We start from the raw sequence: 15,597 nt of genomic DNA, 5'->3' as shown, positions 1-15,597 counted from the left end.
TCCCAGATGGTCTCATCACATGCCTGGGTGGGCCGCCTTGTCCACAGGGTCTTTCATCCTCAAGAAAAGTTTCTTACATGGCAGTTAGCGTCTCAAGGGAGTGAGAGAAAAAGCTTCAATGTCTCTTGAGGCCTAGGATCAGATATTGCAAAACCTCACTTCCACCATATCCTATTAGTTAAACCAAGTCACAGTGCAGCCCAGATTCAAGGGCAGGAAAAGAGACTCCACCTCTTCCTGGAAGGAGTAGCAGAGCCACATAGCATGCGGGCACATGTAGAGAGATGGAAGGAATTCATTGTACACAATCTTCCACATCAGTTTATGGCCTGGGCTAGCTATTCCCTCTTTTTGCTTTTCCATGTCCTGTCTATGCTCCGAAAGCTGATCTCTACACACTAGATTACCCACACCCCTTTGCTTGTTGAATATTGCCATTGGGAGGGCAAGAAGAGGCTGAGTCTCACTCCTCACTCTCACTGGGGCTCTGGTAACACAGTTCATTCTCCTTCCTTCACAAGGTAACTAAAGACATCCAGTATAATCTCCCTGAGATCCCCATGTATCTACCAAATGTACCTACGTTTCCCAATGATCTACTACCTTTTCTCCAATTTCAAAGAATGTTCAAGACCCTCCATCTCCCTGTCCCTAAGACCCTTTCTTCCTGCCTCCTCTGGGCTGGTACATCTTGCTTCATTGTCTCACACATGCATCTTCATTTTTTCTTTCTTGGATTCTTACCATCAGTTATAATCATGCTTAAGGTTCTCCTCTAGTTACTTTCCACTTTTCTTCTTTTCTTTTTCATCCAGCTCTTTCAAGAGAGTTGCGTATATTTGCGATCTCTAGTTGTGTGTCTCCTAGAGCCCTCCTAACTATAACCAGCCTTCGGCCTTGCTGAAGTTATTTCCTGGTCCACCTACCTAGACCTCTCTACCTGGTTTGACAATGCTGATCTCTTGTTCCTTCCTGAAATACTCTACTCCTCCTTTACTCTCCATACTCCCCATTCTGGTTCTTTATCTAAATCATCTACATGCATGCCTTTTTCTTAGCTCAACCCTTACGTCTTCCTTCAACCAGCCTTGGAAGTTTGTGTTCTGTTCTTAGAGAGCCAGTAATTTTCTTCTGCCTGTAACTACTTCGCTGAGGGTCAGAGGCAACCTTTGGAAACTACAGTGACTTAATTTCAGTGCTACCATTTTAATGCAGTATTTGGGAGAAATGATCCAACTGAAGGAAATTATCAGCATGATTGAGTTCTCCCATGGACAGACAGTTTCATCACAACTTACTCCTTTGCCTGGAAGCTGGCTAATCTGAGGCGGTGGATCATGAGGTCAGGAGTTCGAGACCATCCTGGCCAGCATGGTGAAACCTCATCTCTACTAAAAATAAATAAATAAATAGCAATACAAAAATTAGCTGGGCATGGTGACACGTGCCTGTAGTCCCAGCTACTTGGGAGGCTGAGGCAGGAGAATCACTTGAACCCAGGAGGCAGAGGTTACAGTGAGCCAAGATCACACCACTGCACTCCAGCCTATTGACAGAACGAGACTCCGTCTCAAAAAAAAAAAAAAAAAAAATTGTATACACTCTGATTTCAGAAAAATTGAAATTGAAAAAAATCATGCATTTTAGAGGAATTGTAGTATATACAGTAGTCCTTATAAGGCCCCCCGAAGATCAGGTCTCCACCAGCCTTTCCAACCCAGTCTCCTGTTGCTGCTCGCCTTGTGCTTCATACACCATGAATGCACCATGTTGTTTGAAATTTCTCCTCACACACCATACCTGGTGGGGCCTCTGGGTTTTCTTTATCTTGCTGTTCTTTCTGCCAGAATGTTGTTGTTTACCTGACTGACATGGACTCAACTTTTGAGGCCAGAGTCACACATTACTTCCTCTCAATAGCCTTTGCTGACTCCTCCTATATTTGGTGCCTCTTCTCCAGGGTCCAGTTACTCCCAGTATCACTTCTGTAGGAGCATTTAATACATTGTGAAGTTATTACCAATTCACTTGTCTGTCTCCCATCATTATTCTGTTAGCTTCTCTATTGTCAACATTTAGTCTAGAGCTCAGAACTGATTCTCAATGAATATTGGATGGAGAAACCCCTAATTCCTTAGAGCTGATGAAACACTGGAATACTGTACAGATAAAAGCCTGAGCTGGTGCTTCTCCTCTAAGTGAGCCTTGGGCTTTATGGTACCAAAACTATATTGTTCACTTAAAAAAAAAAAGTCATTCTTACTTTAAATAATTAATGCCGGTGTTTCTAATGAATAGATAGAACAAGTGATTGAAATGTTCAGTTTTTCTTTTTTTAATACCAAAAATGTACAAAAATAACCTAAGATGATTATGCAGAAAGTTGTGGCAGATTTGAATCACTTTATTTACTTTTCAGAAAATTGTCAATTTCTGCTGACACTTGATTTCTTAATCTCAGGTACCAAGAAGCTTGCTGAATTTCTAACATCTAAATAATTTGACCATGGTTATGTTTGAACTCAACAGTAGACAACCACAGTTAAATGTGCACGATACCTCCCTTTTGCTTCTTACTAGAATTTGAATAAATTCCTGTCAAGAAATCCCATTAATGTATATGGTTCTAATGATCAGTTTGCAAAGTAACTCATTTAGAAAATGTGACATGAAGAACAAAGTCTTCCGCTCTTGTCTCATAATGTGATTTCACTGAGTGTATGTTCTTGCATGATGAGCAAATGATTGTCATCCCTAAAAGTCTCAAGGGACATGGATGTCATCTTAATAAAGAAATTAAAAGGTACATCTTTTCATGAGAAACCATGTAAATTCTTGACCTGTCGCAGAAAATAGTTCTCTAATTGGTTTTGTGTGGTGGTGCAGCGGAATCGTTTTCCCTAGATGTCACCCCAGCAAAGCACCACTGTACATCATTTTCAGCAGCTAGTGAAATCTTCCTAATAAGAGGGGGAATACGTGCATGTGGCCATCCTCATAAAGTACAAAGTTGACTCATATTTCACTCTCCCAACCGATATTTGCAGCTTGAGATTAAAAAATTCTATTGTAAAACAAGCTAAACACAGAGATTAAAAGCTTCTAATTATGAAAATTGTTAAAATTCAAATTTGTCTCTTTTTGGGGGGAGACAAGTTCTCCTTTTGTCAACCAGACTGGAGTGCAGTAGCATAATCATAATTCACTGCAGTCTTAAATTCCTGAGTTCAAGTGATCCTCCTACCTTGGCTTCCTGAGTAGCTGGGACCACAGGTGTATGCCACCACACCTGCCTAATATTTTTTAAGGTTTTTTGTAGAGATGGGGTCTCCCTATGTTGCCCAGGTTGGTCTTGAACTCCTGGCCTCAGGTGATCCTCTGGCATTGGTTATATCTTTTTATGGGACATTTCTATGCCAAGCAGCCAATTCTTGTGGCTATATATATATATATATATATATATCTTTGTATAGCACCAAATATCTGAAATGGAAACATCAAAATTCGATTTATAATTATCCAGATGTCAAAACTTTTGGTTTGACATTAGGATGAATGACTGAATTTTTAAAAAACATCTATGAATATACTTTGAATTATGTAGCTTTACCTTCCTAAAGTATTAATTTTAAAGGAAGTGGAAAGGCTACTAAGGTGTAAAATCTCTTATGCAAGTTATACAGGAATGCTGGAGTTAATATTGTAAGGCCATTAGCTCCTAAAAAGGGAAGAGAATGAAATGATTGGCAAGGAAGATATCAAAATTTTTGACCTGACTTCAAATTTACTGCATCTAAGAATGATTTATATTGTATTTTTCTTGCAGATATGGCCCCACTTTGACATTTATATTTTAGACAAATGCAAACTCTGAAATTCTTTAAATCAATATTTCATATCAACTGCTGACAGCATTCTCTTCTTTTTGGAAAACATGGAAAAGGGTGTTGTTTTTACCTTGTGATCTTTGTAAACTAGGTAACATGCCTGCTGACACTGGCCATTCATTTACATAAAATCACCCTGGAGCAAAAGTTAATGTTGCTGCAAGAATACACAGCCTTCAGAATACCTTTTCAGAAAATTTCCTTTGTTAAGAAATTTAAATTCATTTTATGAATGTATATGAGTTTTCCTAACTGTCTGATTAAAGATCACAAAGAAACTCTGGTTTTGCATCTCACATTAGCAGATGGTGAACAGATGGTTTAAATTAATATTAATTTTGGAAAACTTAGCTTAAATTGTTTATACTGAAGATTAAAAGTTGGAAAGCCAGCTAACATCTCCAGGGTTATTAGTACTTCCAAACCCACATGAAAAGTAAAATCCAGAAAATCAAAATGTCTTCTTCTGAAGCAATTCACATGTCAATCAAAAAGATAGTAGGTAAAACATAATGCCTTGATGTTGAAGGACACTGAAATAAGAATGAGAAAGAGAAAACACAGATCCTAGAGTGAAAAGAGCCTTGAAAGGAGTGAGATTAGATCTACAGAAAAACGAAGCTAATCAGTACTGATTTTTATAAAGAACCGACATACAAACAACTGCTTACATTTTTTAAAAGCAATTTATTAGTAATTGGTTGCTAACTTGAACCATTTTGTCCACATTCAACTTTTATTCCTTTTATTTGAAATTAACTTCATTGTTTTTTCCCATACCCTCATTCCCAAGAGGGTGGGGATAGGAGAGAGGAGGAAATAGAAAGAGAGAGAGAGAGAGGGAGCAGGAAGAGACAGAGAGAGAGAGGGAGAGAGAGAGAGAGAGAGAGAGAGAGAGAGAGAGAGAGAGAATGAATGTGTGTATTTGTAATGATTGTAGACAAAACAAAAAATGTAACATGTATACAGCCTCTACTTCAGTAGGCCCAATAACAGGTAGCTCATGCTGTCATGTCTGAATATGTTTTTCTCTTTCCACTTAGATTTAGATTAATATAGAAAATTGTAGAAAAAAATTCAAAATATTCTCTAAATATTGTGTGTTTTACAAATTGAATCTTTTATCCATTCTGGTAATATTAGGGAATAATTTAAAATAACCCCAGATATTTAGCAGAATCCTTTTATTTAGTGAAAGGAGAAAAGTGTGAATCTCCACCTGTGAAAATCCACAACTTTGCCTAAAATTGTATCTTTTGCAAAATAAGAGAATTGATTTTTTTCAATTATTTGTCAGGCAGATGCTGGCAATTTTATTTAATTAAGTGGCTATGATAAAGCAGGTGTCATAAAGTATGCTTAAATTGGGTTGAATCCTTTTTGCTCTCCCCAGAGCACATATACACACACAAATTTAGTTTACCTTGTAGAAGACAGCTTTAGGATCTGACCAGAATGAATAGCCACTTCTAGCTTTACTGGCATCCTAGATCCACTCACATTATTGAATTAATCAAGGGGAAAATGAGTGAATAAAATTTAAGTCATCTGAGTCATTTTTAGAAAATAAATCATAGCACATGTATATTCATGTATATTAAAAACTTAAGTTGTGTTTCAAAATTGTGAAACAAAAACATATTCATCTGTTTCTAGGATTAGGTTGAAAATTACTTCAAAATTTTTTTTGAAATATCTTGCACCAAACTGAATTAAATTTCTATGATGCCATTTGAGTTACCATAAATAACAAGTGAGAAGTTGTTCCACTAACAAAGCAACACACACACACACACAGACTCAAACAGGAATAATGACATGAAAATAATAAGTAGATATTAATGTTCTTAGGATCATCTAAAGTTTATGCCTGTTCTGTCAATAAGACATTAAATGTTATTATTGATTACTACCTGCTTGATATTTCTAATTAGAAGGAATCTTAAAACAGCAGTCTAGCGAGAAGACAAAGAGTAGTGCATGGTGAGTAACTTCTTGTCAAGGGTCTGCCACTGAAAATGGCAGCATGATCTTGACCCTTAACATCTCTTGACTTTCTTCAACTTTATCAGCTGATAAATGCAGAGGGTAAGCTAGCAATTCTCCAAGGTCTCTGCCAATTTTGAGAGACAAACTATAGTATGACTGTGTTCCTCAAGATGCCTACTTATAAGAATCACTTGAGGACCTTATCAAAAAGGACCCTTGTGGGACCCCCTCCAAGCCTTCTGAATCAAAATCTTGCAGTAATCTGTATTTTTTGCAAGCATCCCAAGTTTTTAAATCGATGTTTGGGTAACACTGATATGTGGAAAAGGTAAATGTCATTACCTCAAAGAGACCTTGATGATAACTCCAGGCCAACTGAAGCAAACTCCACTTTTTGCTTTCCTTATGCTGTGTTTCACCTCTGCCATGTCACAATCCATAAGGATGCAGTGATTTCTCTGCATCATTGTATCTCGAGAGGAAAGGGATCCAACCCAGATTCCGGATCTTAATCAATGTGGTGAATGGTGAATGAATTCCTGAATGAATGGATGAATGGATGTGTTCTAGTCCGGACTCCTGTGTCAGTCACAAGTCAGTATGTGACCTTGAACGTGTTATTAAATCTCCCTCATCCATAAAAGTGAAAATGCTGGCATTAGTGGATTTTTGCTAGTGTTGAATTAGACATTTATTTGTGAGTACCTGCTCCATACAGTATGGTCATTTATGTGAGTTAAAATTATTGTATTTGAACAAAACTCAGATGCCACCTAAGTGTGAAAAAGCTCTTTATGAAGTATAAATACTCAGAAATGGAAGGGCATGTTGCCATTTTGTTTTCTGCTTTATTGAGGGAAAAATATGAGAAGTATTGAAGTCCAGGGATTATGAGAATAGTTAAAGGATATTTAAAATATTCAGGTACTTTAGTTAGAATAAAAATTGGAAGAGTAAGCCATCTTTTTAAAGGTTAGTAAGAACTTCAGGATATTTTACTTCATGTTTCTAGAGTATTTTCCACCATCTTTCATTTTCAAAGGAAACATGTAGTGTACCTTCGAATAAAATGGATTTGTATTAAACTTTGTGCCTGAGTTATTAGGGTCTTTCTAATTTTGATTAAAATATTTTTAAACTCATGGTGTTTATTTCTGTTTTATTAAGAAATGAACTTATATTCTCTCTCTCTCTCTCTTTTTTTTTTTTTAGGAAAGTACATAACATTTATCCTGGACCCCTTCCAGTACCAGCTAGTGATAAAAAATCATAAACAATTAAGCTTTCGATTATTTTCTAATAAACTATTAGAGAAAGCATTTAGTATCAGTCAGTTGCAAAAAAATCATGACATGAATGATGAGCTTCACCTCTGCTATCAATTTTTGCAAGGCAAATCTTTGGACATACTCTTGGAAAGCATGATGCAGAATCTAAAACAAGTGTTTGAATCCCAGCTATTAAAAACAACAAGTTGGGACACGGCACAACTGTATCCATTCTGCAGCTCAATAATATTTGAGATCACATTTACAACTATATATGGAAAAGTTCTTGTTTGTGACAACAAGTTTATTAGTGAGCTAAGAGATGATTTTTTAAAATTTGATGACAAGTTTGCATATTTAGTATCCAACATACCCATTGAGCTTCTAGGAAATGTCAAGTCTATTAGGAAGAAAATTATAAAATGCTTGTCATCAGAAAACTTAGCCAAGATGCAAGGACGGTCAGAAGTTTTTCAAAGCAGACAAGATGTCCTGGAGAAATATTACATTCATGAGGACCTTGAAATAGGAGGTAAGAACTTCTGAATGAGTACTTGGCTAAAACAAAATAATTTACAATAGACCTTTGAAATAAAAAGACAAAATGGTGACCTTGAAAATTTTTTATGCTCTTTCTAATTGGCTGATGATAAAATGTTTTACTCTGATATAACCCTGTATGATACTTGAGTTTTTTTTTTTTTTTTTTTTGCTGAGGTGGTAAAACAAGATACTTAATGGTGATAATGAGAAAGAGTATAACTAAGCTGCATTTACTCCTCTTATCTCATTCCCCACCACCCCGCCCCCCCATACACATTACATTTTAAACTATTCTCATTAAGCAGAAAATTAGACTTCAGAAGCCTATTGGTTCTCATTAGCATGCACTGATCCTTGGCTGGGTCTGTGTCCTAACATCTTTTAATTAGCACACTGCAAATCTAATCAGTGTAATAAACGCTATTAATCTTCCTTTTCACTTATTTTCTCCCAGCACATCATTTAGGCTTTCTCTGGGCCTCTGTGGCAAACACTATTCCAACTATGTTCTGGGCAATGTATTATCTTCTGCGGCACCCAGAAGCTATGGCAGCAGTGCGTGACGAAATTGACCGTTTGCTGCAGTCAACAGGTCAAAAGAAAGGGTCTGGATTTCCCATCCACCTCACCAGAGAACAATTGGACAGCCTGATCTGCCTAGGTAATTTATGTTTATCTGTTATGAAGAAAAGAAGGTACCTCTCTGCAAACTCAGTTTATCACTCATAGCTGTTTACCAAGAGGTAGAGGACACAGCTGCCTAATTGACATAATAACACCCATTTACATCAATTATAAATTATGTAGTTTATAGCCGTAGATACTCTCATTGCATGTAAACATTAAGGCCTAGGTAATTAACTATGCAAGGTATGCAAAAGGCTAAACCAAAGCTTTGCAATTATTTGAAAAAAAGTTTATGCCTATTAAATCATTTGATTCTGAGCATCTGTTGATGTGCTAATGCTTTCCAACACTGCTGCACTATCTTGTCAAGAAGTATTTAGGGATTGAAAAGAAAAGTGTTGCAAAAAAGGCACCCTGTGTGCAAATTGTATTTCTTGCCTAAAATGATGTCTATATTTTCAAGCACAGGTTAGACGTTTTATGGAGTGTGTGATTCTCAAAAACATAGAAAAAAGTTTTCCATTGGAAGTTCTTGATTTAAACCTACAAAAAAAAGAAGGAAAAAATAGAAAAGAAGAAAGGAAGGAGGGAGGGAGGGAAAGAAGGAAGAGAGAAAGGGAGAAAAACAAAAGGAAAAGCAACAACTACAAACTATTCCTGTGAAACATTGATATTTTATAAAATAATCACTGACTCATGAGATATACATGGTCACTATTTCAGTATGTTTGAGGCTGGTAGTGACTAAGGTTGTTTTGTATTTCTACATAGGCCTGTACCTCAATGACTGGAGCTTTTAATCACGGCAGATTTCATTCCCCTTTACTACTTTGAGAAGGCTGTTCACTACCATTCCCTGATTGAACTTCTACTGCCAAAGTTAAATTCCATACCAATGAGTTATTCTCTATTCTTTCTGTATTGACATTTCATCCTGCAGTATCCTTTAGGGTACAATATTCCAAGTTTCTTTGGACAAATGCAGGAACAAATGTTCACATATTTCTGTTTATTCCTTTGACAATGTAGGCAAGCATTTTAGTCTATATTGGTCTCAATTTTTTATCTTTTAAATATGTTCCGGGTTCTTTAATGGGAACTTTCAGGAGCAAAAGTCCTCCCAGGTTTGGTCAGTGTTCACCATCAGTGGCCATTGAAGAAAATGGCCCAAGTGTTCTAGAGATTGTTCTCACTTCTTAGGCTAAGGCCCATTGAGACAATGCCAGAAAGCATGCCTTATACTGGCAGTCAGTTAGGAAAAATGTGTTGCCCTGTAGTTTGTGTCTTTAGCATAGGTTATCAAATACATTTTATATTTTCTTTAAAAAAAAATCTTGACATTACTAAAATACAAATGCTCTTTAATTTTTCTTTGCAGAATTATTGGGGAACAAATACAGAACATTTGTGTAAATTTTGGGTAGGTGCTCCACTTGGATACACAGTACTTTCTGGCATATTTATAATTTCTGTGAAGATCTAGGTTGCATTTCCCATATATTCAAGCAGTTTCCCTTGCATTTTATGAATAAGATGACACATATTGGGAAGTAAGGCAAATACACTAAAAGGAATATGTTTGTGTTCTGTATAGTTATTACTCTTAAAAAAAAAAGTAGTTGTAATTCATTCACTCTTTTTACTTTCAACTTTTTGCTATTAAAAAATCATTTTTAAATTTCAGTATTAAAGCGGAAACATTAAATTTATTAGACTAGAAGAAATGGCAGATTCCAGAGTTATAATTTGAGTCCATTTAAGCCCATAGCTAGAGCTAGAGATTTTCACTGTTGTATCCCTCATAAATTTACAAGTCTCCTGTCATTGACAAATGAATAAAAACAACAAAAATCACAAGCAAGTTTAGATCCACCTGGATAAAGGCAGTACCTTCAGCAGCCTGGATGGTTCATCACGACCTCGGTTACCAGCAGAGGCCAGTGTTGTTCATTACGAGAATTTAAAATGATGGGGCCGACTGTGACCTAGAAAATAATGTGTATTTTTTTTCTTTCAAAAGATAGAAGGTTTATGCAGATCAGAGCAAACTTATATGTGAATTAGTTACATAACAAATAACCTCTGCAGATAGTCATAGCTCAGTTGTATTTCTCCGTATTGAAAGAGCATGAACTATATGTGCAAAGGCAAGACGTACACAAATATTTACCATGTGCCACGTGGTATGTGTGTATGTGCTTATCCTTCTTGTCTTCTTTAGGAAACAGTTCTATGTAGTTTAAATGCAATGTCTTAAAAAAATTAAACTTTTATCATTATAAGAGGAAAAAAGATAACAATGACAAAATGATTGCTGTACTTTTTCCAGGAGGTAGGATTTTGGCACTATTACAGCAAAGAGAAAAGACATTCTTCTTTTTACAGAAATTTTGCATGTCAGCACACTTTGATTATAAAGCAGGGTTGAGAAGGAACTGTCAAAGTCTGTTTAAGTAATTTAAAGCAATCATCTGCTGTAAGAGGTTATGATAGATCTGTCCTTTTTTCAATGCTCTTGACAATCTCTCTTTAAAACTATTGTCCTCTTATTTTAGGCAAAGAAAACAACTCTATGTTTTTTCTATATTTATGTATCTTGTTAAGATTCTGCTTATCATGACCTCAGTAAAACATTTTACCTGTTAATAATTAGTTAAGATCTCTATAATTACATTTAAATGGAAATTTAAAATAAGTTGGTAGATATGAGGTTTCAGTAACTATTACTTGGTGCTTAAATCTCAATAGGAAAAAATTGCTGATAGAGTGGAAGTTTGAGAAACTCTGAGAGAAAAGTAAGAATTTTTCAATTATCCCAGAAAAAATCTGGGGTGGAGTTAGTATTTAGAACTGCAGGTTTTAGATATAGGAAAAAGAAAAGTATAAAAGATAATTCAGAAAGACAAAGATAAGAAAAAAAGATAATGCAAGGAGTAAAAGCTCTCAAAATTGGAATTTTGATAAATCAGTTGCAAATAAGCTTGATGAATACCACTTCTTAATGGTTTATTTGAATAACAGATAAATAACTTAGTATAATGGTACACGGTATAGACTCAATAAATGTTATCTGTTGTTATCACCAAAATGGCATTTAACCTCTGCAATGTCCCTATGTAGTTTATATTGTTTTCTTCATTTGCAATTATTTATGAACATCATTGCTCAAGTCTACCTTACCTCATAGGAGCGCTCTTTTGATGACTCACCAGTGAAAAGAGCAAATATACTCTAGAATGTCAAGGTATATTAAAACTGTCACATGGCTCAGGTGAATTGCAGACACCTAATGTTGTTCAGTGACATATTCTCAAATTGAGAAAAGTTGCAAACATGGTCCAGTTGCGGGATATTAAAGTAAAGGGAGATGCCTTAAAACTGGAACTGGGCAAAAACTGTAATACTTTTTTAAAAAGAATATTATAAATTATAACTCTAGAAGTATGAGCTTGCAGTGAGTCCACATCGAAATTTGATGAAAGATTTGAAGCCAATTGTGAGTAGTTGGTGTGGGACGGGAATACAGAAAGGAAAATACTAAGGTCCTTTAATGACAAATAATAATGATCATTAGATGCAATCCATGTTAAATATATTAACGATTTCAATATTCCAGAGCAATCTTATAGACATTGTTTCATGTCATCATCACCAGGATACTCTGGAGGACAGTGACAGCTATAATTTTGTCACTTTTACAGATGGGAAAGTTCTCAGGGTGCTAAATACCTCATCTAAGATCGTGGAGGTGATAAAGAAGAAAGGCAGGTCTTTAACTCGGGTTTTCTGACCATACCCATGCTTTTCCCCTCAGGTCTGTTGGATACCAGAGCCCTTGAGATCTTTTTTCATTATCCCAGCTGACAGGGGAGAGGAATTCTTTGTATCTCAGTTCTACAAAGTCAGGCATGATGTGCATGTGGGCAAGATCAGGCAGCATGGGCCAGAGGATCATACAGTTCGCTGAATTTTTAGCTTCAAGATAAGATATTCTGAATGATAATATTAATAATTATTTGAATATGTGCCTGCCACTGTGTTGTTTTATGTATAATAGGTTGTTTAATTGTCAAGTATTTTTATTCAATTATTGAATAATGAGGTTCAGAAACATGACTTAACGCACACAAGTCATACAGCTAGATAGTGGCAGAACCAGAAGTTGATGCCAGATCTAACTTTAATGCCTACCTATAATGACTGTCACATCAGAAAAAAATGTTCTAGAAATGGACTGGAGACCTTGACCACTATTTTTTACAAGATATGTATTACTGATTCTCAAATGCAGTTGGGTTTAAGGGTAAGGATAGAACTAGAGGTTCACATTAGAATCTTGTGTGTATTTTTTTAATATAAATGAACTTTTTGTTTTGGAAGTAGTTTCAGATTTATAGAAAAATTACAAAGATAATAGAGAGCATTCCTGTGTACCCCCCACACAGTTTCCCTTATGAACATTTTACATTAGTGTGGTATATTTGTAAAGATTATGGGTGTTATTTTGAAAAAGCTCATTCGAATATTATAAAATAATTGTGTATTTGAAAGCTTAAAAGTTTACATAATTCAGGACAATAGTGAAGTTTAACAACATCCTCTCTTCTGATGAGGATTTACAGAAGATATAACTTTAGGAACTTCTAACTGGAGGAAATGGGGGAAGGATATTCTACAAAGAGGTGCATCAGAAACTCAGGGATGTAAATAGTGAAAATTTTCTATCTAATATAAGGGAACAGCAGTTAAAAGTGAAAAATATTGATTTTGATGTTCATCACATTTTCAGCTCAGCACAAAGCTAAGGTGGTTAGATAATATAATGAATGCTGGAAACAGAATGTGAAAGGATTGAAAAACAACTTTAATGAAAATGCAAATTATTGTATTTAGATCTAAATATCAACTTTGTAAGAATAGGATGAGAAACGTGACTCAGCAGAAAAGGGTTTAAAGCAATGATTCTCAGCCTTGATTGCTCATTGGAACCACCTGGGAGGCTTTAAACACGTTGCATACCTTGCCCTACCCTTAGAGATTCTGATTGCATTGGTCTGGGGTGCAGGCTGATGGCTTTAAAAGCTCCCTAGGTGATTCTAATGTGCAGCCAAGATTCAAAGCCTCTAATTGAAAGGTTTTAGTTAATGCAGTGGTTCTGATTCCATTAGACAGGAATGGGGCATTTAGTTTTTAAACAATCCCAGGTGATTCTAATGGGCATCCAGGGTTGCTGATAATCTCTGGGATATCAGAAAATTTAAAACAATAGTGATATTATTTCAAAAATCTCTTGCTCATCTGCTCCCAGGAAATAGTAGTAGAAGCATGGTGTCTAGGGACAGAAATTAATAATTCTCTACTTTTCCAACTAAAATAGTACACACCTAGTTGTGCCAAGTCTTAAGAGGCAGATTGACTAATTGAATTCATCCAGCATGGCAAAGGCTAAACAATGTATCATCTCTGACACACAATTAGAAAATGGCATGATAGTTGTCTTTACATACTTTGAAACGGTTGTTATGTGGAAGAATGATTAGACTTTTTTAGCCTGTGTGTTTTATAAAGGGTGGAAATTAAAAGGAGGAAAATTTCACCTCAATATGAAAAATAGCTTTCTACTAAATGCTAGAATAGCGTTTAGTAGAAAGCTACTGAATGCTGCCATTGGAGTTATCCAGTTAGAAAATGTGTAGTATGCCGGGCGCGGTGGCTCAAGCCTGTAATCCCAGCACTTTGGGAGGCCAAGACGGGTGGATCACGAGGTCAGGAGATCGAGACCATCCTGGCTAACACCGTGAAACCCCGTCTCTACTAAAAAAATACAAAAAACTAGCCGGGCGAGGTGGCGGGCACCTGTGGTCCCAGCTACTCGGGAGGCTGAGGCAGGAGAATGGCGTAAACCCGGGAGGCGGAGCTTGCAGTGAGCGGAGATCCGGCCACTGCACTCCAGCCTGGGCCATAGAGCGAGACTCCGTCTCAAAAAAAAAAAAAAAAAAAAAAAAAGTGTAGTATCAAATTACAAAGGAGTAGATTTTAAGTGTTCTCACCACAAATAACTGATCAGTATGTGAGGTAATTGCATATGTTAATTATTTGACTTAACCATTCCAGAATGTATGTGTATTTCCAAACATCAACTTGTACACCACAAATATATCCAATTTTTATTTGTCAATTAAATAAATAAATAAAAGCAACTGTGCAATATCTTCAGTAGGATCTTGGGAGCATTCCTGTTTATATGTATCTTCCAACTTTGAAGTACCTAGATTGCATTGCCTATGAAGTCCAAGTCCATGTGCTGTGTTCCTTTTTCACACCAGCAACAGTGGCTCAGTGCTCCGAGCAGAGTTGGGCCTTAATAAACATTTATGGAATATATGAATGCTGAATTTACATGTCTGTGTTTTATCTGTGAACCAAAGACTGTGTCTGAGATGCAGAGTGAAGATAGGCATTTGTACCAATTCAGACTTATTTTTAACCTTACTTAAGATATACAATTGTTGAGCCAAAGATTAATTATTTTGCCTCAAATTATATGATTATCACAATTTCCTATTTAACTTCTCAACTGTCTTGAAGACAGTTATGTAAAAATGCACACACACACACACACACACACACATCATGAGCTTCACTCCATTCCATCATACCTTCCAGGGCACACCATCTCCATATCCAACCCCTCTCCCACTTTTACAACCACCTTCTCTTTAAGATCACCCAGTGTTCAGCCCCAGTGACTGCAGCAGGGCCTAGCTGTTCATTTCACTCCATCCATTGCTGCTATCCTCTGATCACCATGACTAATCAAATGGCATGCCAGCCTGCACCAATCATTAAGATGACCCAAATTAACAGCCTGGCCATGTCACAGTACATTCATTCCACGTATACAGACAGGGCCTAAGCGTGAGGCAGAAACCCAGATATGCTTATTTGTTTTTGCATTGTAACATGCATTATTGATTGTCATGAGCTGCTTTAGTGCTTTAAATCTGCAAATGAGAATCATCCGTCCCTTATTAGAGCCAGAATTGAGAACTGAGAGCAAAAGAGAACATGTATATGCCTTTTTTAACCATAATTTTTTATTTGTTATTTTCCTTCACAGTTGTGTTGTAAAAGATTTTAGCTCAAGACATTCCCTGGCATCTCACTTAGAAGGGATACTTAATCAAAATAGTTTTGTATCCTGAAAAGAGAAAGAAGTCTTCCCTAGCCAGGTGAAGAATGCAGTGCATGCTCTGAATTGTGAGATCGTATAGGGAATTTTG

General features: G+C 36.3%; 1 protein-coding gene across 3 annotated transcripts in view; it reads left to right on the top strand.

Annotated features, from left to right (window-relative positions):
* Positions 1–15,597, top strand: part of LOC104672629 (cytochrome P450 7B1) — a 211,019-nt gene that overhangs the window by 174,082 nt on the left and 21,340 nt on the right. For all 3 annotated transcript variants that reach the window (XM_030938144.1, XM_010376461.2, XM_030938145.1), the window contains exons 3-4: positions 7,089–7,676; positions 8,142–8,348. In XM_030938144.1, the coding sequence (XP_030794004.1) occupies positions 7,089–7,676; positions 8,142–8,348 (795 nt within the window). The remainder of the gene's footprint in view (positions 1–7,088; positions 7,677–8,141; positions 8,349–15,597) is intronic.

This window comes from Rhinopithecus roxellana, chromosome 9 (genome assembly GCF_007565055.1).
Source record: "Rhinopithecus roxellana isolate Shanxi Qingling chromosome 9, ASM756505v1, whole genome shotgun sequence".
Lineage (NCBI taxonomy): Eukaryota > Metazoa > Chordata > Mammalia > Primates > Cercopithecidae > Rhinopithecus > Rhinopithecus roxellana.
The sequence above is the reverse complement of the archived record's forward strand: the minus strand, read 5'-3'. Positions and strand labels throughout refer to the sequence as shown.